The 24,134-nt window shown below is 66.7% G+C and overlaps 1 protein-coding gene across 7 annotated transcripts; it reads right to left on the bottom strand.

The window, feature by feature from the left end:
* Positions 1-6,301: 6,301 nt before the first annotated feature.
* FGFRL1 (fibroblast growth factor receptor like 1) lies at positions 6,302-23,136 on the bottom strand. 7 transcript variants are annotated; one of them, XM_055384301.2, is made up of 8 exons: positions 22,064-23,117; positions 20,416-20,510; positions 15,507-15,580; positions 10,686-10,958; positions 9,465-9,545; positions 9,085-9,369; positions 8,555-8,908; positions 6,302-8,314 (listed from the first exon to the last, which is right to left on the bottom strand). In XM_055384301.2, exons 4-8 carry the CDS (start codon positions 10,945-10,947, stop codon positions 7,872-7,874), a joined length of 1,425 nt encoding a protein of 474 aa, XP_055240276.1. In that variant the 5' UTR covers positions 10,948-10,958; positions 15,507-15,580; positions 20,416-20,510; positions 22,064-23,117; the 3' UTR covers positions 6,302-7,871. The 7 variants fall into 7 exon arrangements, with proteins under 7 accessions (XP_055240276.1, XP_063561063.1, XP_063561065.1 ...); XM_063704993.1 differs by lacking the exon at positions 15,507-15,580 and having other exon boundaries at positions 22,064-23,119; XM_063704995.1 differs by lacking the exons at positions 15,507-15,580; positions 22,064-23,117 and adding an exon at positions 20,998-21,564.
* Positions 23,137-24,134: the final 998 nt, after the last annotated feature.

The raw sequence follows: 24,134 nt of genomic DNA, 5'->3' as shown, positions 1-24,134 counted from the left end.
GTGTGGGAGGAGCTACTTGCTGGAGACCCTGGACCCTTCCAGGAAAGTCAAGGTTAGGGTGGGCTCTGCTAAGTTCTCCCCAGCAAGCCTGTGGCCTCTTCATCCCAGGGCCTCCTGGCTGCAGCCCACCTGGCCTGGCCCCACCATGGGGCCACTGCTTTCTAGCAAAGACCTGTGCCTTAGGGAGAGGCTAGGACCCCAACTCTAGCCAGCGACCCTCATTCTTCTGCCCTCTGCAGCTCTACTCCCCACCAGGGGAGCCCCCAGACACCGGGAGACCCCAGAGGCAGATGGAGCCTCCTGGAGTCCCCAGCCCCACATGGCATCAGGGCAGATTCCCACTGGTCCCCCACGCTCTGGGCTGCTCTCTGTCTCCAAAGGTCCTTCAGGGCTTGGGGTAGGTGGTCCTCTCTTCCCTGGACCACCGCCTACCCACTGTAACTCCAGGGGCTCCTGGAGGACCCGGGCACACAGCCCCGCCTCCACCGCTACCCCGGACTCAGGCCAGCCCTTGCCCAGCCAGCTGCTGGCAGCTGTCACCACCTGCCGGCTGGGCCAGATGCGGCTGCCACAGAGAGCAGGCGGGGCTGCAGCTGCCTCGGCTCCTCCTCCCACAGCCCTCACCTGGGGCCCCAGAGTGGGCATCTCGCCCCTAGCTGGTCCCAAAGTTCCCTCCCCCTCGCTCTCCCACCACATCTGAGGCCCGTGTACAAGGCACACAGCTGCGCCCAGCCCTGAGGCAGACCTTCCCAGAGGACACACTCCAGGAGCTGCCTCGGCCCCCAGCAGCCACTGTGCCCCCGGCCTGGCCCGGCAACCAACCTACTGTGCTCCTTTACTGAGTGGAAGGTTTTCACGGAAGGCAGACGCTGAGAAGACGCTGGGGCCCAAGCAGGCTGGTGGGGTTGCCCGTCAGAACCACACCCTGCCCGTGCTCAGCCCACTGAGCGGGCACAGGGCAGGGGCATAGATGAAGGTCTTCCGACACCCAGGAAGGAGAGGCCAGGCCAGGGCAGGCGCCTCGGGGTGGACAGGCACTCTGGGCCCGCCTGTGTCTGTGGCTTTCACATGCTGACGGCCTCAGCCACAGAATCCATATTGGCCTGCATGCCCAGGAGGGCACGTCCAGGGCTGCCCTGGGGCAGCCCCTGTCTCCTGGATCCTAGCAGCTGGGCCCTGGGCTCCCAGGATGGCCGTGCCCACTCTCTTGGCCCTGCCTTCCTCAGGGGTCTCAGGGCATCTGAGGTCTTTTCAGGGTCCCTGGGTCCCTCTGTGGAGAGTGGAGCTTCACCGCCCCTTTTGTCGGCCGTGGCCCTGGCCGAATCACCAGAGGCCAGGACTGGTGGCCAGACCTCCTGTTAAAGAGAATAAAATGACACTCTGGCCACCCTCCGAGTCCCGGTCTTTCTGCTGGACACCAGGGAGTTCCTGCTGCAGTCCACACACCGGCACGGGGAGACAGGTGGGACCTGGCGTCCATCACAGCATCCTGCAGGGCTGGATGTCCCTGGGCGCCCACTGGTCCCCATCTCTCAGGCTGCAGGAGCCCCCTGAGTGCCCCAGCCCCACTGTGCTCAGGACTTATGCTCCCAGCAGGACCCCTGAATTCGGCCCCCAGGCAGAGGCCCTGCCGTGACCCAGGCTGAGGTTCAGGGTGAGGGGGCCGGAGAGGCCACCTTTTGACCCCAGGTCAAGCACTCTCTCCACCGTGTCGGGTGCTGCGTGCCAAGCCTGGCCGCCCCAGCACTCTGCCATGGGGACAAGGAAGCCTCAGAACGTGGCAGCTGCTCCAGGGGCCCCCAGCCCCACCCTGCGGCCACCAGCCCCCCTTCTCCCCAGTCACTGAATCAAACTGCCTGAGTGGGTGGCCCCTGCCCCTGCACAGACCCTCGAGCCCAGGAACCCGGGTCTGGGGGCCTTGGAGCCCAGGCAAGGATTGAAGAGAGCTGGGGTGCCCTGGGGGGCTTGAATTAGGAGGACCTCTCTCTGCCCTGGTTGGGCTCTAGCGGGTGGAGCTGGTGCTTGAGGACAGAGCTGCCCATGGGGTCAGGACTGCTGAGGAGCTGCATACAGTCAGGCAGTGACCAGGCAGCTGGGGAAGGGGCTGACCAGGAGGAACAGCCCCAGTGGAGCCACGGCACAGGTCACAAAGAGGCTGCCTGACCAGCCTGTGTGGCGCGAGGGTGGCTCTGTGGGTGGCACTGGGGGACTGGGGGACAGGGGAGCAGCAGGCTTTGCAGGTGACTAGGGTAGAACGGGCGTGATCGGGACCCACAGAGTGGCACCCCCACCTCCCACGTGTGTCAAGGCCGGCCTGGGTCACGAGGCCAGAGGTGGGCCCAGCCCCTAGACCCGCCTGGGCCCCTGCCCAAGGCTGCAGAGGGGAATGGGAAACCCTCCCATGGGGCCAAGGCCACCTCTGCTTCAAGCTCCCACAGGGAGCCCCAGCCTTGGCCACACCCACTCAGGCCCAGCATGCAGCTGCCAGCACAGTGGCGGGGGCCTTCCGGGGAGACCCACCTGCATCCCCTCGCTGGCCACACTCCTCCCAAGGCAGAGGCAAGGGACAGACAGGCCAAGCAGAGGAGGCCAACGGTGGCGAGTGCGGCCCCTGGGCAGAGCCGGTGTTTCTCAGGGACAGGCGTCTCTCCTTAGGCATGGCAATGCAAACCTAAAATTCATCGGCAACCCAGAGCCCTGGAACGCAGGCCTGCGTCTTGTGTGGCTGAGGCCCAGGACCCGCCAGGCCCCACCAGCCCCCAGGAGAGCCCCTTCCCCAACCCAGGCAGCCACCTGGGCCGGGCACACTGTGAGGCCAGCACAGGGCACAGAGAGCCCGAGACCACCAGGCCCCACCCACCGCATCCCTGCCCCGCCTCACCCAGCGTGGCTCCACACAGCACTCTTGTCCCCCGGGACATCTGGAAGCTTCTCCTACCAGAAGCTAGCTCCAGCCATGGGAGGGGGACTGTCCCAGCCCAGCCCGAGGGGCCCAGTGCCCCACACACTTGGCCCTGCAGCCTCCCTGCCTCTGCCTCCAGGAGGTGCTCCCATGTTCGAATCCTGGGGGACCCCTGGCAAACCCCAGCCCCGCAGCAGGTCCCGGGCCCACACAGTGCCCCAGGGAGGCTTGGCTGGCCCCTGCGTCCTGGGGCCTTGTGTCCCAGGGCCGGATCTCTGCTGTGCGGGGCGTCCCATCATGCACCCCGAGCACACAGCCTGGACCCCTCTTCCTGGCCTGCACCCCTCTTCCTGGCTTGTGCCCCCATCTGTGCTCCTCGTCCCACGTTCCCGGCCCAGTCCCCCGGCCCCCAGCCCAGGCCTGGGACGAGGCTGTGATCTCTGGCCAGGTCCTCTGACCCACGGGCCCATTGGGTGGGGCTGCCCACATCCTCTATCTCTGCCTCATGCTGCCACCCTGTCCCTGGCAGCAGGCGCAGGCACCCCCGGGACAGCTGCAGGCAGCTTATGGGCACCCCTTTGAAGCCAGGAGGGCCGGGCGGGGGCGGGTCACACCCAGGGGTGTTGGAGCCTGGGCAGCCCTTTCAAGTTAGCCGGGCTTTACAGGGAAGCAGCTTATCACCACCAGGACAGGGCCAGGGAGGACCATGGGCCTGGCCCCGTGCCCACACCCTGCCCCGCCATGCTGAGCCTCCCCCGGACACCACCGTCTCGTACCCAAAGGGCCTGGCCTGGGGGCCGCCCTGAGGACACAGCCAGGTCCCCTCCGCTGACTCCTGGGCTGCAACCCCCACCCCCACAACCCACACCAGCAGCAGCCCAGGACAGAGCCAGGGACGGGCGCCCAGCCCCGTTCCCGTCCCCGCAGCACGGGCTGCCCCATGACCTTCCTGTGGTGGCCAAGAGCATGGGACCTGGTCTTGCCCACGTGAAGGGTGACAGTGGAAGAGCCAGGAAGCCCCAGGTGCGGCCCCTCCCTGGGGAGACGGCTGCCACTCTGGGCTCCTCCCTTCTCCCTGGGCTCCCTCGGTCGCCCTGCCCCTCAGACTCCATGCCCCTGCCCCATCCCTGCAAGGGCATTGCCCAGAAGCCCGGTGGCCCCTGAGGAGCCTCCAACGCGTGTGTGTCGGTCTCTTCCTGGGCCTGGAGCCCCCATGGTGCAATGGTGTGCAGGTGAGACGGGGCCCACAGAGCGGCACCCCCACCTCCCACAGGCCCCACCCGGCCCTTCGAGCCTCCTGGCCAGTGAGCCTGGGGTGAAGGGCTCCCCATCTTTCAGGTGCTTGGCCGGAGCAGACCACTCTCAGAAGCGCAGTCCTGCCCTCTGTCCTGCTGGCCACACTCACGCCCTGGGCGCCTCTGCCCGCCTCCTGCCTCAAGTCCTCGAAGCACACAGGGCCTCTGTGCTCCCAGGCCTCCTGCACGTGGAGGGGAGGGGAACGCAATTTTGTTCTTGGGAGTGTGGACGTGCAGATGTGACGAGGGAGCCGGCGCAGGGCACGGACGCGTGCTGCCGTGACGGAGATGCGGGAAACGGCATCAGGATGGCCGTGTGGCTGGTGGGGGGACAGGAGCCACGGGGACAGGAGCCATAGCCACATGAGTCCACGGGGCAGGGCCAGGCAAGAGACAGCCAGGAACACAGACCAGGCGTCCACAGGGCAGGGCCCCGGTAGGCTCAGGCTGGAGACCGCCGAACAGAGGGGCGTGGGGGCGGGAGCAAGGCTCTTGGGACTGGACGGCCAAGGGGGAAGGGTCTGGAGGTCGCAGGGGAGAAAGCAGGGGCTCTAGGCAGCCCCTGAGGAAGGCTAGGGAAAGACTGAGGGGTCTGAGCTCCAGGCTATTGGCCCGGGGGTGGCCGGGGCCCCATAGGCAGGAGATGGGTCTGTCCTGACTCCTCGGGGTCCCCCTGCCCAGCCTGGCATCCAACATGGCCACAGCATGACAAAGTCCAGAGCCCAAGACCCAGAGGCTAGGCTGTGCCAGGCCTGTCCGTTGAGGACCACACAGCACTAGTCAGCACCTCCTGTGGGCAGGCGCAAGATGGGCTGGACCACAAGTCAAGGGTGGCCCTGAGTGGGGGCCTGGACCTCACAGCAGGCAGGGTGCAGGCATGGGGTCTGCGGTCCCAGTGTCTCCTTCAGAGGCTCTAGGGGACAGCCCTCTCGGACTGCCCATCCCTCCACCCACTCCCTGGGGAGGGGCAGCCTCTCCTCTGCGACCCCATGACCCGCTGCCTGAGGCCTCCCTGCTGCCCAAGGTGGCCAGACGCCTGAGGTCTCCCTTCCACCCTCCCCTACTCCAGACTGAAACCCGACCAGGCGTCGGCCTGCAGCCTGTCCTGTCTGGGGAACATCTGTTTGGCTGCCAGCTGTGGGCCGCCTGGAGCCCCCTCTGTCCCCCAGTCAGGGTGGCCAGGCCTCCTACAGCACCCATCAGCCACACGCAGCCCTTACCAGGGCCGTGCCTGAAGCTGTCACCGTCCAAGGAGTCAGGACTTCCTCAGGGGAGAGGAGTAGGGTCTACCCTGGGGAGGACAGAGAACAGAAAGGGGACATCTTGAAGGCCATGGGGTCCCCAGAAGCTCCAGTTGGGGAGAGGTCCCTGACACCTCTCCCCAGAGCCCACCTGTCGTCTTTGAAGCCAGGCAGGGTGAGCTTCCTCCAGGGAAAAGCTCTCAGAACCAGAGCGGGTCAGGAAGCGCGCTGCACGCCAGCAGGACCAGGCTCCGGGGACGCAGTGGGCCTCACGCTTTGCTGAACACACAAGGGGCCCCGGTGTCTTTTCTTACCAGGCTAACGGAACCCCCGGCAGGCAAGGGCCCCGGGTGGAGCTGGCAGCCCCACCCTTCCTGCTGACCCGGTGAGATGGGGGCGGCCACCATCGCAGCACCGCAGGGTGGCTGGGAGGGCACTCGGACGGAGCCTTGAGGTCAGAGGTGACCTGAGCCTGGCCCCATCCCCAGCTCTGAGGCCGGTCTGCTGCCTCCTGTAGGGCCACCCACCAAAGCCTGAGAAGGGGCTGGGGAGTGGCCAGGCCCTGCACTGAGGGCCACAGGTGCCAGCCCCAGGACACAGAGAGGGCGCCGCTGGGACGGGGTGCAGGACGCAGGCCTGGCCAGGCATGTGGGCAGTGCTCACGCCCAACACCACCGAAGCCCAGTATACCCAAACTCTCCCGCCGGGAGGTGCAGGTCTCAGCCCCTGTGGCTCTGGCCCAGCGAGGGGACTCCAAGAGGGTTAGGCTGCTGGTTCTGGAGACCAGGCCTGACACACAGGCACAAATGTGAGCACACACGAGCATGCACACGTGCATGTAGACATGGGCAGAAACACCAGCCTGGAGGGAAAGGATGCACTTTCATGTTTAACAAAATAAATTAAATATACGGGGCTTCAGCTCAAACTCTATATAAAATTACAGAGATCTGGGGCCACCACGACAGTGGGGGGGGTGGTGGTGGTGTCTGGCCTGGACGGGGTGTGGTCATCAGCATGGCTGAAAGACCAGGCGGGTCCCGGGCCCCAGGAGAGACCACAGTCCCTGCAACCCAGTCTTCCTTCCATCATTATTAATATTATCTTCATTTCTTAAATATAAATACCAAGGCCCCTTCTCTGTGTCAGGGGGAGAATGCAGTGGGGGTGAGCCACTTGCCATGGGCTCCAGCCTCTCAGGCTTGGGGCTGCTGTGCCCCCAGCCCCAGCCCACAGCAGTAGGGGACTCCTGGGCACCCAAGGCAGATAGCAAAAATAGCCGCCAAGGCCAGGGAACAGAGGCAGGGATGGAGGCGGGGACAGAGGCGGGTAGAGTTAGGGGAGTGACGGTGGAGCAGGGAGAGTCCCTCATCAACTATGAGCCTCACGGCACATGTACTGCAGGCCTCACGGCACACCCTCCCAAAAGCACGTCAGTCTGCGTGTGTCCAGGCAGCATATCTGCACCTGTGTGTGCATGTGTCCGGAAGTGTGTGCCCAGGCAGCATATCTGCATGTGTGCATGCGTGTGTATCCGGACAGCATATCTGTGCACGTGTGTGTCCAGGCAATATCTGCACGTGTGTGAGTGTCGAGGCAGCATTATCTGTGTGTGTGTGTGTCCAGGCAGCATATCTGCGTGCATGTGTGTGTCCAGACAGCATATCTGTGCTTGTGTGTGTGTGTCCGGACAGCATGTCTGCGTGTGTGTGTCTGTGACAAGACAGCATATCTGCGCCTGTGTGTGCATGTGTGTCTGGAAGTGTGTGTCCAGGCAGCATATCTGCATGTGTGCATGTGTGTGTATCCAGACAGCATATCTGCACGTGTGTGCGTGTCCAGACAGCTTATCTGTGCACGTGTGTGTGTCCAGGCAATATCTGCGCATGTGTGTGTCAAGGCAGCATTATCTGTGTGTGTGTCCAGGCAGCATATCTGTGCACGTGTGTGTCCGGATACCATATCTGCACGTGTGTGCGTGTGTCCAGACAGCATATCCGTGTGTGTGTGTGTGTGTGTGTGTGTGTGTGTCCAGGCAGCACATCTGCGCATGGGTGTGTCCAGGAAGCGTATCTGTGTGTATGTTCAGGCAGCATGTCCTTGTATGTTCTGGCATGTCTCTGTGCGTGTGCGTGCGTTTGGGCAGCTTATCTGTGTGCCCAGGCGGCATATCTGTGTATGTGCGTGTGCCTTCAGGGAGCATGTGTGTGCGCGTGTGCATGCGTGTGTGCATGTGTGTGTGCATACATGCATCCAGGCAGTGTGTGTGTCTGTGTGTGTGTCGAGGGGCTATGCCTCACACACAGAGTGCCCAGGGTGCTGGCCTTTCCTCCTCGCAATGGGTCCCCTGCCTTCGTCTGCAGCTCCGTCCTCCATCCTCCCAGTCTGCCTGTCTGGCCGGCCCCCCCGTGCCCACTGCAGACACGGTGCCATCTAGCACTGATAGTGGATGTGCTGGTGGACCTTGCCCTCCACGTGTGAGTGTGTGTGTGAGTGTGTGTGTGTGTGTGTGTGGATGTCTGTGTAGAGTTTGGGGTACAACTTAGGGCCAGCAACTGGGCCTGGGCCCAGTAAGTGCTGGGGGGCTGCCGGAGACCCATGCTCCTCACACAGCCCCACACCAGGGCCAGCGCTGAGGGCGGCCAACGAGGGAAGGTCCTTGTCTCCGCTGCGGTCGCGGGCCGTCCCCAGCGGGCGGTGCCCAGGCAGGGGAGGGGCAGGCGCGGGGGTGCACGGCTTCTTCTGGGCCTGGCAAAGCCACAGGAGCAGGGTGCCCAGGATGAAGACAGCGCCGGCTGGGATGCCGATGACCACGGGCCACGGCAGGCTAGTGGCCGAGGACGAGGAGGCCACAGGTGGCCCTGGCGGTTTTGGGTCTGCAAGAGCGAGAGGAAAGGAGGTAGGGAGGGGAACGCCAACACAAAGACCAGGAGAGCACCCCAGACCCATCCCAGGGGCTGTGGAGACGGTGCCCCTGGGCTGCCCTCCCTCGGCAGATGACCTGGCCAGCACGGCCCGGGAGGGAAGGGTGGGGCCCCACCCGGTGGGTGGGACGCTGGGCCCAGGGGGCGGGTCCGGGCACCAGCATGGTGTGGCGTGGCGTGGCAGCCGCGCACCTGGCAGCACGGTGAGGAAGGCGCTGCGGAAGCTGTAGCCCATGGTGTTGGCGCCGAGGCAGATGTACATGCCCGCATCGTCCTGGCGGGCACGGGTGATGAGCAGCTTATTGAGGTAGGAGCCGTCGGGCCGCGACCACACGTCACCCGTAGGCAGCACCACGAACTTCTGGCCGCCCACATCGATGGTGGAGTTGTGGCGGCCCTCGGCGCCGTACTCCACGCGCTTCAGCCACTGGATCACCGGCTTCACGTCACTGCGCACCTTGCACTGGAAGGACGTGGTCCCCCCGAAGTCCACTGTCGTGTTCACGGGGTGCGTGCCTGTGAGCACGGGCTTGGAGCGGGTCCGCTCTGTGGGAAGGTGGCACGCGGGCATGGCTCCCGGGCCGCCCTGGACTCTACCCCGCCAGCACCCTGGGCCCACCAGCACCCCCAGCCCACCACCCCCAGGCCCTGCCAGCGCCCCCGCCCGCCAGCGCCCCCGCCCGCCAGCGCCCCCGCCCGCCAGCGCCTGGGGCCACACTCACGGATCACATCCACCTTGTAGGTGGCGTTGATGGCGCCCGCGCGGTTCGACACGCGGCAGGTGTATTTGCCGCTGTCCTCCGGCCGCAGGTTCTTCAGGCTCAGCGTCCACTTCTTCTTCCTGGGCTCGGCGGCCTCTGGGCGCGTCAAGGCCTGGTCGTCCTTCATCCACGTGATGTCGGGCCGAGGGTGCCCGCTGGCCACGCACTTGAGCCGCACGGAGCTACCCACGGGCCGTGCGATCACCCGGCGCCTCATCTTGGAGGGCTGTGTGAAGCGCGGTCGTGCTGCAGGGTGGGGTGGCGTGGAGGTCAGAGGACGGGGAAGCGGCCGAGGGGCCGGGACAGACGGACGCCCCCTACCCCCATCACCCCCTGCTCACCCCACTGCTGGCTGGCGGGGTCCTCTTGACCCCCAGAGGAGCTGTCGGGCCCCAGGCTCTCCTTCCCTGGGCTAATGTCATCTGCAGAGAGACGGAGGTGCACAAGGAGGGCAGGTGAGGGGGGCCCTGAGGAGCTCCCCCAACTCCCCCGTGGCCTCTAGCGCCCCCAGCCCCAGCCGGGACAGCCCTGGACACCCAGGCAGGGGGCCGCGCCACACACCCACAGCCCAGAATCCCAGGGACAGCTGGGCAAGGGCCGCGGGCCCACACTGGGCGCAGGTGACCCTGACGGGCACGGGTGGGGCTGGAGGGCCGGCCCCCATTCTGGCTCCGGGGGGTCTGCAGGCCCCAGGGGAGGAGGGAGCCGGGCCCGGCCAGCAGCTGCGGTAACCCTAGCCTACATCAAGGGGCCGAGGGCTGGTGAACAGACAAGACTCTCATACCACCCGGTCATCGTCCCCTTTGAGAGGACTGTGGGGTGGGGGTGGGGGACAGCCAGTTTTCCCATTCCACACAATGCCGAGGGGCAGGGCGTGCTGTGGAATGTCCCCTCCATCCACCCTGTGACAGCCGCTCCTTCACTGAGCCCAGGACCAGGCTGTCTCAGGCCGCACCCCCAGACCCTGCTGGGGCCTGGGCCAGGCTCCTGTATTCAGAAAACAGGCACATGTACCCTAAAACTTAAAGTAGAATTAAAAAAAAAAAAGAAACGGGCCAGCCCAGCTCCCAGGAGCTCCACCCGAGGGCCCCACACCCAGGAGCCCAGCGGAGCAGGCGGGGTGCCGGGTCCCTAGGTATGGAGGGCGTGTCTCTCTGGACACCTGTCCAAGCCCAGCGCCCGGGCCCCAGGCACAGAAGAGAACAGAAAGGCCACGCATCCCGGCGGCTCCTCTGAACTCCGAAACCCGAGCCTCAAAGTCACAGCCGACGGCCGGCACACCCTGCCAAGGCCTCGGGCCCCAGCCCTTCTGTGGGACCACTGCCTGCGGCTCCCGCCCTCCAGGGAGGAAGGCCCTGAGGCTGGAGCCTGACGGGGACAGGAACGGGACAGGACACCTGGGGGATGGTAGCAGAGGTGCAGCCAGCTGAGGTGGGGCAGGACGCCGAAGCAAGGCTTTCTGCCCGGGGCTGGCTGCCCCAGGTGTGTCCCCGTCCGCCCTCCTGCACGCCCCTGCCTGGCTCCAACCCAGCCCATGACCTCTGACCGCAGCAGCGACTAACCCAGCACGACGAGGGTGTAGTTGACGCTTAGGCTGCCGAAGCCGTTGGTGGCCTTGCACACGTACACGCCGGCATCCTCCCGCTCCACCTGCTTCACCTTCAGCCCCTGCGGCAGCACGCGGAAGCGGCTCCAGCCGCTGTGGATGGTGCGGCCATCCTTGGTCCACATGGTCAGCGGCGGCGGGTCCCCTTCCACTGGGCACTGCAGCCGTACAGTGCGGCCCAGCCGGGCCACCTGCCGTGGGACCACCTTGTCCGCCATCCTTGGGGGGCCTGCGGGTGGGAACGAGGAACAGTCAGCGAGGAGGGGCTTGGGGTCCGGAGCCGGGGGGGCGGTCAAAAGGGGACCCACGGCCCAGCACAGACCTCGGGCCTGAGCTCCACCTGGGTCACCTGCCCAAGATGAGCAGAGGGGCCAAGGCGCAGTGCCCCCGACCCAGGCCTCAGCTGCCCACATGCACCAAAGCCCTGAGCACTGGCCCAGCAAACACCACGTCAGCAGCCTCTCATGGCCGGGGCAGCCCCGTGGCCCCAGAGGCTGGCTCTTTGAGACACGAGAAGGGAGCAGGGTCCCCAGAGGATGCAAAACAGCTGCACTTGGTAACCCTCGAAAACCACCAACCAAAAGGGCAGAGTCTTCTTCTGGTCATACAGGAAGCAGCCGTACACCCTAGGTCAGAGGGGACAGTGGTCCCCCAAGGACAAGGGCAGCAGGGGGATGGGGGTCCTGGTGGGTCCCAAAGAGGCCCCAGGCCCCTCACCTAATTCCCACCCAACCATCAGCCCAGGGCCCAGCCGGGCCTGGGCATGGGCCAGCGACCCCACAGCTATCCACACGCAACCGAGCACGGCGGGCTGCCTGAGCCTGTGCAATGTGTGGATAAGAGTCTGTGCAGCACCCACGTCTGTGTCAATATCAAACCTGAGTTCAGGGACCACAGATGCCCAGGTCCGTCTGCCCACCCCCAAGGGCCGTACCCTGCCAGGCACCTTAGCCTTGAGGGGGCATGACCCCAAGGCCCTGGGGTCAGAGGGCAAGCCTCTGGAGAGACGTAGCTCAGGCTGACCATGGGCACTGCCGGCTCCTGTCTGGGGGGCAGCCAGTATGTCCTCCCACCGCCTGTGAAACCCACGGGAGCAGAAAGGCTGCGGCTCCACATGGCCACCTGCACCATCCCACCCTATGTGGAGAAGCCGAGGCCTCCTTTCCTGGCAAAAAGGAACCCACCCCATCCCCTGCCTGGGTCCCCACCCTGCCCCTTCCCCTGCCTGGGTCCCCACCCTGCCCCATCCCCTGCCTGGGTCCCCACCCCGCCCTGCCCCTTCCCCTGCCTGGGTCCCCACCCCGCCCCATCCCCTGCCTGGGTCCCCACCCCACCCCTTCCCCTGCCTGGGTCCCTACCCCGCCCACCCCCTGCCTGGGTCCCCACCACACCCCATCCCCTGCCTGGGTCCCCACCCCACCCCTTCCCCTGCCTGGGTCCCCACCCCGCCCCATTCCCTGCCTGGGTCCCCATCCCACCCCCTGCCTGGGTCCCCACCACACCCCATCCCCTGCCTGGGTCCCCACCCCACCCCATCCCCTGCCTGGGCCTCCACCCCACCCCATCCCCTGCCTGGGTCCCCACCCCACCCCATCCCCTGCCTCGGTCCCCACCCCACCCCATCCCCTGCCTGGGCCTCCACCCCACCCCATCCCCTGCCTGGGTGCCTCTGGGCTGGAAGGCAGGGCCAGGGTCATGTGTGTGTGTGACCAGCCCCAGTGGGCAGTGCCAAGCCGGCTGGGAAGATGAACCTAGAACACACAGACCCTGCAGGCCTCAGAAACTCGGGGCGCCGCAGGGCCTGTACCTGGATGGAGCTCCTGGGAAAGGAAGGCCCTGCGTGCCCCACTCCCCACGTGCTGCTCCCAAGTCCTGCAGCGGCGACCGCAGCCCACTCGCTGCTCTCCATGTCTGAGAGGCGGCCGCAGGCACCCCACAGTTCCCAGGGCATCTCTCGCCAGCCCATGGGTGACAGTGTCCATCTCGCACTGCAGCCACTGCTGTCTGGGAGCGTCCAGGCTGCGTGCAGAAACACCAAGAGGTAGCAGCTGCTCCAAGCCATCTCGATGGGGCCTGGGGCCGCGTGTTCCTCCAATACACAGTTAACAGTGGCCCCGTGACGTCTCCTACTGGCGTCTTCAGACACTCAGGGAGCAGCTCCCATTCTGACCCCCAAGTCTGGGGACAGGGACCCTCACAGAGAATCCCTATCACCTCTGTGGAGGCCTCCCAATCAGTGCTGATAGCACAGGGGGCGTGGCCCAGGGCCTCTGGGTTCTGAGCCCACAGGCATCATTGGCCGCTGGGGCTGGGAGTGGAGACACGGCGCCTACCTGCTGTGACCAGAAACACAAAGGGTGGGCTGAGGCTCTGGAGGGAGGGATTCTTCCCAGCCCTGGCCCACCCAGCCCATCCCAGTCCTTGGCCTCTCTGAGAAAACATGTGGGGGTCTCTTCTCTGACTCACATCTCTCCCTCAACTCAGGACCCTCCCACCCAGGCCATGGGCCCCAGCCCTGAAGCCCCTCCTTCCCTACCCTCCCTGCAGCTCCCTGGAGAGGAAATGAGATGGCGGCTGTAGGGGGCTGCCAGCCCACCACCCCCTCAGTGTGGTTCTGTAAGCTGCCCAGGGCTGGGGGCAGCTCTGGCAAATTTGTCCCAGGGAGGAAGCGGCTGCAGGGCCCACAGCACCGGGGCCTCCTGACCCCTTCCCAGCCTGCCCAGGTCCCAGACGCACCCCAGGTTGACCCCACCAGCACCTGTCGCTGCCTGAAATCCCACCACCCACAGGGCCTCCCGGGACCAAGGGGGAGTGGCCAAGGCCCCTGCCCAGCCTAGCCCCTGTGGCCCACAGCCTGCAGGGGTGCCTGGGCCTCCTGGCTGGCTACCTGGGCACAGGCCTCACACGTGCATGTTCATGGGTGCACACAAGTGTTCACCCACACAACTGTCCAGAAGAAGCAAGAGAGCGAGTGCCTGGCCCTGTCCTGGGTGGGGGCACACTGACCCAGCCCCCCACATCTGGGGAGGGAGCCCACCTCAGAGGCTGAAAGCCCCAGCTGCACTTCGGGAAGGTTTCCCAGCCCCCACCCTGCCCCAGGCAGATACAAGCAAGGCTTGGTGAGGTAAGGGTCCCCAAAGGCATGCGGGAGGTGCAGGATGACAGGCACAGACAGGGAGGCGGGACCCCCACCTGTGGTCACCGCTGAGAAAGGGGGCAGAGACAAATGACCGCCGGATGGCCGGAAGCGTGGCCCCCAGGGCCGGCCTGCAAGCGCTGTAGGCACGGGCAGAGGCAGCTGGGCCAGAGGAGCCAGGCTTATCCTAAAGCAAACAGCCTCCCTCCCCCTCGCCAGGCCTATCCCACCCCCACCTGGCTCCCTGGACCCCGTGCTGTTGCAGGCCCAAGACCCCCCGCAGGAGGGCCTGCCCAGGAGGAAGCCCATCCCCCCAGATTCCTGGGGAATGATCACGCCAGGACAGCGGCCAGGGCACCACGCCACCTGGATGGGCGTCCAACCCACGCAGCCTATGGGGAAACTGAGTCAGGACCTGAGGGCGCAGGCACCTGGTGGGAAGACCGGCTGCCTCGCACCGTAGCCAGGAAGAAACACAGGGAGCCCCCACCAGGGCATGACAGCAGCACTGTGCCACCTCCGGGGCCGTGCACCCTGCCAAGACACCCCCCAGCCTCCTCCTCCAGCACAGCCCCTGCCCTGCACACACACTTAGCCACAGCCGAGAGGCCCCCAGCACAGGCAGGACACCAAGGGCCACATGGGAGCGAGACATGAGAGTAAACTGAGTCTGAGACAGGGCCTCACTGCTGTCAGGTATGGAGGACTAGACTCAGAGGCGGTGGGCCAAGAAGGCGGATGCCTCCAAATCCTCCCGCCGCCCCCCCCACCCCTGCCCAGCTGTAAAAAACACAACTAGGAAAGGAGGAGGAGCAGGGGCTTCCCACAGCAGCAAGGCCCAGAGGCCGCTCTGCCTACACGCTTTGTCACACACACACTGTCCCCAGACAGAGGCTCCTCTTTCCCAGGGCCCAGGGAGGGTGGAGGTGGGCAGGCCCTGGGATGGAGGGGAGGAAGCTGCAGTCTGGAGGGACGGAGGCAGGAACCCCCTGTGGCCTGCCCTTCCCCGTCTTCACAGGCCCTCATATCAGCTCCCCACACCTGCCTCGTCTGAAGTGCCCTCTCCGACACCCCTCACCCCGTAGCTCCTCGGGGGCTCCAATATCTCTTCTGGAAGGGCCCGTCCTGGCCACGTGGTCTAAACCCACACCCAAGCCCCTCTCCCATGCTCGTGGTGTCCCGAGGCCTGGCATACAGCAGATACTCAGTGGACATTCATAGGGAGAACGGTGTGGGTGTGGGGGCCGGCCAGGGCAGGTACAGAGGATGCAGGGCTGGGGCTGCCCGGCTTCCCTCCTGTGGCCAGGTGGCTCCTCCCCATGGGGCCTGGCTCCTACAGGGAGCAAGGAGGGGGTGCTTCCCCAGAACACAGCCCTCAGCACAGGGAGAGACGCCCAGGCAGGGACACACGTGCAGCGTCATGACCCCTCTGTTGGGAGAAGACACGAGCTAGGACCAGGACACGGGCTGGAAACGGCCTCCTCCAACTTTCCAGTGCACCCTGCACCTCCCAGGACGCCTCTACAGCCCAGGCCAGTGGTATCCACCCCTCTACAGAGCCCGGGGCAGCACCGGCCCAGGTCGGACGGGACTCCTGACCCAGTAGGGACAACAGGGGCTTCCCAAGGAAGGAGCACTCACTGCGGCAGGGGCTGATGCTGGTCGACAACACAGCAGGATGGGGCGTCTGTGGGGACAGACGGAGCCAGTGTGCGCTGGGGAGGGAGGGGCAGGTGGAGCTGACCGCTGAGGAGCTGGCCGTGTGGCCCCCTCAACCCCAACCCTGACCGACTACCCGAGTTCCCGCATGGAGGGGCTGGACCAAGAGTGTCCTGGCAGCCGAACGAGGCCAGAGTGGAGTGAGGATGCCTGCGAACTGGGGGGCCCTGCATGGCCCCAAGTTTCCAGCTGGAGGAATTCTCTGGCCTGGCCCAGGACCTGGCCACGGGGTGGGGGTGGCCAGGCCCCAAGTCCTCCTGGAGAAGCTGAGTGGCCTGGGGGAAGGGGGCTCACCTTGACCAGAAGGGAGGGGAGGGGAATCAGGACACACTGTGTCGAACCCCTAGTGGGGTGCAGAGCCAATCCAGGTGCTGAGCCTTCTGCAGCTGGTGGTCCCCCCACCCGGTTACCAAGAGGAGACACAGTGCCCCCATCACAGATGGCCGCTATGTGGCTGTGCCAGGCCCCCAGGGGCACCCAGGGCAGGAGTGAGTGGGAAACCCCAGAGTCAGTGCCAGGGCCCGGTCCCCTCCTCAGGAAGCCAAGTGCAAGAGTGGCCGCCCCCAGGAGCCAGAGAACAGGTGACCGCCACGCAGCCTGCTGCCCTTCAGGTGCCAGGGCCAGGCTCTGCCCCAGCCCCGGGACGCTCAGGCACATACATGTGCACCTGCATACACAGACCCAGGGCACACACAGTCACCAGCTAGCGAGGCGGCCCTCGGGGAGCAGACCCACAGGACGTGCGGGGGAACTGGGGGCCTGCAGCACAGGTGGCTACCCCACAGGCTGTGCCCCAGCAAGCTGCATGCAGCATGTGGCCCACCATGCTGCCCAGCCCTGGAAGCCTTCGGGGGAACCTTCTGCAACCCCAGCCCCAGGGCACTGCTCCCCCTCCTCGACACACCAGGGCACACAGCGGGCACCAGAGCATCATCAGGCAGTGCCATGCCCTGGAGAGAACCTTGTACAGCACTAAAACAGGCAAAGATTCCTCCGTACCCATCCCAGTCCAGACCTCACCAGGCCCACCCAGCTTCATGCGGCCCTCACCCCCACCTCAAAACCCCAGCCTGCCGGGCTGCAGTCCCCAGGCCTCCCCTGCCCGGAACTCCCCAGAGGGGCTCTGCCTGCAGACCTTGGCAGCCCTTCCCCACTTCAGAAGCGTCAACAAGAACATTTCCTGAGCCCAGAACCCCTGAGGCCAGAGATCAGGGGTGAGCTGATGCTCTGTCCCCTGCCAGGGCTCTTGGCCCCCAGGTGGGGCTGCCCCAACCACGGAGCAGCCCAGGCACACCGGGCACCACCAGGTCAGGGGCCCTTGCTCCCACTCACATGGCGGACTTCTCAAGGACAGGGCTGGGGACAGGAGGGCACCCGGCCTGTCCGCTGCAGCTCCCCAGGCCCCTGCAGGCCACAGGGCACAGCCGCCCAGACCCTCCAGGACACACAGCGATGCCTGCGTCAGGCTCCCTGGGGCATGGTACTGCGCTCCACACCAAGCCCTGCAGTCACCACTGGGAACAGGGCAGGAAGGCTACAGGGAGTGTAGAGGGCCTTGAAGCCACTGGCTGGTGGGCCTGGACAAGGAACCCAAGCTCTCCACGGGGCCACCAGGCTGTCCTGGGGCTCAGTCTTAGAAGCCCAGAGGGTGTCACTGTGCCCAGCGGGCCCCACGCCACACACAAGGGCAACAGCCCGGCTCCCTCTTTCCTGTCACTGCTCAGCCAATGTTCACCCCTCAGCCCCTTAACAGCACCAGGCAAGAAGTAATTGGGCCTTCTGCCAAGATGGGCGGCACCCCCCTGCCCCACACAGGGGCAATGACCTGGAGGGAGACCCCCACCCACGCTGACTTGCTCCAAGGGGACTGGTACCCACCTCTCCTGCTAGGTATGCCTTGGCCCGTGAAGCCCCTCCTCTCCCATCCCCTGCTTCACCCCTACCCCAGCCATCCTGGATCATGGCTCTGGGGCTGCGGCCCACCTTGGAGCCGCCTGCAGAGGGCAGCCAGGCACCCTGGGGCTTGACCAGCAGCTCCAGGGATGGCCACTAGGGAGAGTGGCAGGCAGGCAGCGAGTGCAGCCCTGGAGGGGGCCTCTGGGGAGAGGGGTGTGGGTATCTCTCTCCCTCCTGTGCTGACCCGCTGAGGCTGTCACCTGGACACACCAGGCCTGGAGTCACCGGCGGAGGCCCTGATGGGGCAAAGGAGTCCACCCTGGGCCAAGCAGCAAGCCCGGGCTGCACAGAGGGCCAGCATGCAGCAGCCGGGAGTCCAGTCTGCGGGCACAGCCCGCCTCTCCCAGCACGGCCGCAGTTCCTGAGCCAGGGCTGGGCAAGCCAGGGGCTGGAGGCCACGAATGGGGAAAAACCAACATTTCCCCTGACAGGGCCGCAGCGCGGGGCCTGCGGCTGAAAGGGAGCCCGGAGGCCCATTGATTCCCGCACAATGGATAAAGGAGTCTGCGGTCGGCGTTTCCAGGCCCAGCCAAAGGCGACTTTGTTCACGGCTCCCTCCCTCCCCCCAAGGGGACAGTGATTTATTTTCCCTTCCAGGAGTGGGGCCCCGAGATGGAAACGGGGCGGCTGGCCCGATTCCCCACCTTGCAGGGGCTGGGCCCAGCTCCCACACGTCCACCTCAGCCCGCTGCACATGGGCCAGCCACTGCCCGGAAGGGCCTGGGGCGAGGGAGGAAGGCCCTGAGGCCTGGCTGGGGGCCGAGGTCAGCACCGTACACCCACAGCTATTGCTTCCCCGAGTCACACACCCTTCAGACTCCTGCCCCCACAGGGAGCCGACACTGACCCCGCTACCCCCCAGGCATGGGGCACCCCTGGACAGGCACCCTGCCCACCTGGGTCAGGGCTCAGCTTGCCCACCGCAGCTGGCCGGGTGCAGAGGACAGGGGAGTGGCCTCCTAGGCAGGCCACTCAGAGCTGGTCCCCAAGGCCATGCTTGCAAAAGTTCAAAGGTGGCACTTCTCAGAAAGCCCTGAAACGACTTCCTTCAGAGTTATTTGTGAAAGACATTTCATGCAGAAACTCTCAAGTTCCCACTGTGAGACATAAAATGGAAAGGGAGAAAGCCAATTCCTATATTTTTTCAAATTGGAAAAAAAAAAAAGCAGTTTAAGACAAATCCACCAAGATTGTGAAACTTTGGGAAAAGAGGAACTTTTAAAATATGATCTGAGTCTAGCGATGTGCCGATTCCAGAACTCACGACCCAGCGGGAAATGGCTTTTCAAAAATAACCCAAGCCCTCTGCATGCTGGTCCTTGGCCTAACGAAGGTGCACAGTGGGCTGTTCAGAGCAGGAGAAACACACTTGGATGGACCTCGCGCCCTAGTCCACGTTAGGAAAATCAGCACAGTCCGGAAGAACCTCCTCCCCACCTCCACCCAAACCACAGAGGCCCCTGCCCTTGGAAAGCAGCTTGATCCCAGCTCCCCAGTGCCACCAGGGCCTTTGCCACGCAAAGCCAGGGCTGGATATCCTCAGCCCCAAGGCCGCAGCTGAGGAGGACGAAGGTGAAGGGGGTGGCCGCTGGGGCGTCTCCACGAAGAGGCGGGCTCTGCCGCCCACTGCTATGGCTGACCGTGGCCATCCACCAGTCAGCTTCAGCCCCAGCCAGGGACCATGGCAGGACAGAGGCCTCTAGAGCCTCCCTGGCCGAGTGGCCAGAGGACAGGCAGGTGTAGGGATTGGGGAGGCCAAACAGATCAAAGAGAATGCAAGTCCAGGCCGCTGGCCATGGTAGGGGCTCGCCCAGTATGGCCTGAGTGCCCACACAGCCCAGGACGCTGCCGGGCCCTCAGAGCAGCCGCTCAGCCAGGCCCATGTGGGCAGGCGGGGGGTGGGGGGGGGGGTGCTGTGGCATAAGGCCCACCTGGCCACCGCCCGCCACCCAGCACCCGAACGTGCCCATATAAGGCCAGGTTGGATGCGGCGCGCTTGCTGGGCGGCAGGGGAGGGGTGCGAAGCCTCAGGACTGGTGGACACAGCGCGGACAATCCTGAGTGGTCAACACGCCCAAAGGGCCGGCCTGGCCACAGGTCCCGCCTAGCCATGGGGGCAGCCAGCGCTGTGCCCGGATCCTGGAACATGGCGGGCATGAGTCTGCGGGCACACGTCACCCATCGGCTCCGGATGTCCTTGCTGGGGCTGGGTCCCAGGGCATGTCTGCCACTTAGATGTCGGTGCCATGAGGACGTACCAGGCCAGCACAGCGTGTGCCCAGAGGCACGCAGTCCTGGGGTGCGTCACGGCTCTGGGGACTTGTCCACACAACCGCCCTGCACTGCGTGCCTAGAGCTGGGCAGGCCCAGGGCACACGGCTAGGTCGGCTGGGGGACTGGGGGTCTGGGGGTCAGTTTCAGTCCCAGACACCAAGTATATCACCAATATCTCCCATAACCCATCCTGCCTTCCGTGGGGGTCTCTGCAGGTTCCCAGAGTCCTTATCGGGTCCACTGTGGCCACAAACCGCCCACTCCCCAAGAATCCACAGGTGATTAGCTGCCCTGGACTGTAGCTACGAGTATGAAAGTGTTTGCAAGACCAGGAGCATGTCCTGGGGAGCCAGGACTAAAGCCCACCTGGCCAGCAAGTACGCATGAGGGGAACCCCTCCAGCCAGCTAGGGGAGCCCCGCTGGGTGCTGTGGACAGCCCATGGGTGAGGGGGCCCTGGAAGGAAGGGGGCCTGGCGAGCGGGGAGGCAGGGGCGGGGCATGGCGCGTGCCAGGCGGGCACTGTGGCAGGGTTCAGGGCCGGGCGGGAAGGGGGCGGCGCTGGCGGAGGCCAGGCTGGCCGGGCTGGGCGCCAGAACTCACCTCGGGCGGCGGCGGCCGGCGGGAAGGCCCCCAGCAGCAGCGGCAGCAGCAGGAGCAGCAACAGGGGGCTCGGCGTCATCTCGGCCTGTCCAGACCTGGGGACATTGGGGGCGCCGTCACTAACACGTGGAACTGGGAGATACCGCCCTCCCCGGTCCCGGGCCGCGGGGATCAGGGGTCTGGCCCCCCTCCCCACAGGCCCTCCCCGCCCGCGCTCCAGGCGGAGGAAGCCGCGGCGGGGAGAAGCTGTGGGTATCAAAGGCAGACAAAGGGTTTACACTAATTACCGGGCTCCCCCGCCACCCCCCCTCTCCAAACACCGTCTGGATTCCTGGCGCTTGTAACTCCGGCCCTGCCCGCAGGACACACAACACTCAGCGCCCCGCAGATAATCGCCTGCGCCATTAGCGGACAAATTTGCGCTGGGGGGGCCCACGTGGGGGGCGGGGGCGGGGGCGGGGGCGGGGCAGGCCGGGGGCCCGCAGGAGCGGCGGCGGCGCGCATGACCCGTGCCCAGCTGGGGCTCCGAACCCGCCCCTCCCCGCCCCCGCCCCGGACCCCCGCCCTCCCCCGTCTGCCCACCTGGGGTCGCGGCCGCGCGCGCGGGGGGGCTCACCTCGGCGGGGGGCTCAGCGGGCGGGCGGCGGGGTCAGGGCCGGGCCCGCGGCGTACGCTCCGCGGTCATCGCCGCCCCGGGCGCCGCATCCCGCCGCCCCGCGCCCCCGGGCCCGGTCTCGGGGCGGGGCGGCGCTACCTGGGCGCGGGCGGCTCGGGCCGGGTAGGGGTCCGGGCTCGGGCGCTTGGGGCGCGGGGTCCCGGACCGGGCAGGCGGCGGGGGCGAGTCCGCGGGGCCGGGGGCCGGGGCCGGGATCCCGGGGCGGCGGGGCGAGGGGCCCGGGGCGCCGCGCCGCGAGGCGTCCTTCCCTGCGGGGCTTTGTCAACTCTCCCGGAGCGAGCGCCGAGCCCGGACCCCGACCCGCCCCCGGCACAACTTCCCGCCAATCCGCGCGCGTCAGCCCTCCCCGTGCCCCGCCCCGCCGCCAAACTTTTCCCCAATCCGCGCGCGCACACCGCCCCCGCCCCGCCGGGCTCCCGGCCTTAACCCTCGCGGTGCGGACGTCCCCGCGGGCGGGCGGCTTCCCCGGGTCCGGCCCCGCCCCCGCCCCCGCCCCCGCCCCGCCCCAACCCGAGCCTCGCCGCGCCCCCGGCCCCGCCCGCGCGCCCTTGGTCCCCGCAGGCTCCTAGGACCGGCCAGGAGCCGCCGCGCCCTCCCCATACCTGCGCCCGCGCGCGCCCGGGTCGGGTCCTCAACTCTCGAGGCACCTCCGCGACCCCCAGAGCAGGCTCCGGCCCTGCCCGCGGCAGTCGGACCTCTGCGCAGCCCCGGGCCGGGCCCAGACCGCTCTCTGGTTGCTCAGAAGGGGGCGGACTGGACGGCCGCGGGAGCTTCGAGGCTTCCAGGTCTGCGCCCCGGGGGGTCTTCGGGAGCAGAAGGGAGAAGCAGGGCCTCGCCCAGCCGGAGCTGCTGGGGACGGGGTAGGGGGGGACTGCCGCGGCGATGCAGGCAGGGGTCCTCCCCGGGGCGTTCGGGTTACCTGGTGCCTTTGGCCAAAGTTATGTTCCCACCTGAGGCCTCCCCGCCTCTCACCTGCTAGTGACGGGAATGACAAGAACATTAATCATCATAATAGACGTCAACATGCGATTCAATCTCCGCTACCAGGCAGGCGGCCCCAGGAGCAGATGAAGAAACGGAGGCGTGGAGAAGACAGCGCCCAGCTCTTCGCGGCTCTTCCTCCACACGTCTCGCCTGCCGTCCCTGCCCAGGGCCCAGCACGCAGGGCTCCCAGGCCGCACCTCCAGCCGCCCCATGGCCTCCCCTCATCCTGCCTCCCAGTCTTGCAACACAAACCTCACGGCCTGCCCACATCCCGCCTCACACCCTCGACTCCGCGGAGTCACCATCCCAGCACCTCCTCCATCCCCCAGAGCAGCCTCTCTTTCTGGGGCCAGAAGCCCCCTCTTCCAGGAAGTCCTCCCAGGAAAGGCTGAAACTGGAGAGGCCTGGCAGCCGGTGTCCCCAGGCCGAGGAGAGCTAGGCGGGGCGTGGGGGGCGCCAGCTGTCAGGGTGTGGGACTCCTCAAGGCCCGAACTACCCGGCCGTCCCAAGCTGCTGGTTCCCAGCCCAGCGTCCTCCACCCCAAATCCCGCGTCTGGGCCAGCGTGGGCGTCGCGAGGGCGGATGGAGGTGCGCTCGGCCGGCCCATCCTGCCCCCGCTGGCGCAGCCGCCGCTGTGCACCCGGGGAAGGGTCCAGGGACCGCCGCCTGGTCCTCTCGATGGGAGAACGTCCTGCGCCCCCGCCGCGGCCCTGTCCCACAAGGAGCCAGCAGCGCCGGGGCCCACCTGCCGCCCTCCCGGCCGGAGCTGCAGTCACGGACAGGTGGGTGGGGCGGTCCCACGCCCGTGGGAGAGCGGCGCTGAACTTCCCGGACAGCTGGCGAGGAGGCAGCGCTCCCACACATGTGCGGGCTGCCGGACACAGGTGCGTGGAAAGGGGACAGGTGTGCGGAAAGGTGGCTGCGAGCGTGCAAAGTATAAGCAGGGAGCGGACAGGCCGGCAGGTGCCGGCGCCCGAATGAGCGGGCAGTGGGAGGGGCACGGGCAGCATCTCGGCTCCTGGCGGGCGGGGCCGGGGGGACGGGGCCAGGGGCGGAGCGGCAGACGGGGCGGGGCCCGAGGCGGACAGGGGCGGGGACGGGGTGGGGGGCGGGGACAGGGTGGGGGGCGGGGCCCGGCCGGGCGGAGGCGGGGCCGGGTGGGGCGGGGCGAGGCGGGGGCGGGGCCGAGGCCCGGGCCTCCCGCGCGGGCACGCGCTGCCCTCTGGCGGTGGCGGTGGCGGCGGCGCGGCAGCTCCCGAGGCGTTTTTCCTCGTCTCCTCGCCCCGCCCCGCCCGCCACGTCCCAGCCCGCGGCCGGCCCAGGCCCCGTCCTTCGGCAGCTCCCCGCCCCTCGCCCACCCCCGGAACAGGGACTGGGCCCTCCCCGCTCCCACGGCTCTTCGGGTCAGGCGGCGCGGAGCGCGGAGCCGAGGGCCCGGCGCAAGCACGTCCTGCCCCTTAAAACTGAAACGGGGCGGTCAGCCACCCTCGGGGTCTCAGGCCCCATCCTCAGCCAACCCCAAGGGGTGACCGCGGGGAGACAGGTTCTTGTAGCCACCTACCCAGCCCCGGTGAGCCCCACGCGCGCAGGTTCGCTAGCACGGATCCTCGCTTGCCGGCGACAGCACCTGCCCCGGGGCAGGAGAGGCGGGACTGGGGGAGAGCCGGGCAGGCCTCACAGAGGCGGCATCTCAGGAACAGCAGGTATAGGGACTGACAAGGACAGGCGGGTGGAGGAGGCTTGGCAGAGAATGGAGATGAAGTAACAGTGACTTACACACTCTCAGCTGCAGCAACCAAAAAAACAAATAGGTGTGAAAACAGCACGTAAGGCACTGGGCTCACGAAACCGAGGACCGTGGTGCTGGAGAGAGGGGAAGCGACCCGGCAGCGAGGACTGTCCCGCCCACCGCCCAGGCCAGTGCAGAGAAAACCCAGGCAGCCACCGGCGTTTCCCTCAACTGGGAAGACAGAGGTGGCCAGGCAGGGGCTGGAGTTCACAGGTGCTCCAGAGTGCTGGAGAGGAGGGGGCTGCACCGAGAAGCCCAGACACCCACAGA

This window comes from Gorilla gorilla, chromosome 3 (assembly GCF_029281585.2).
Source record: "Gorilla gorilla gorilla isolate KB3781 chromosome 3, NHGRI_mGorGor1-v2.1_pri, whole genome shotgun sequence".
NCBI lineage: Eukaryota > Metazoa > Chordata > Mammalia > Primates > Hominidae > Gorilla > Gorilla gorilla.
This window is presented reverse-complemented; position numbering and strand designations above follow the sequence as displayed.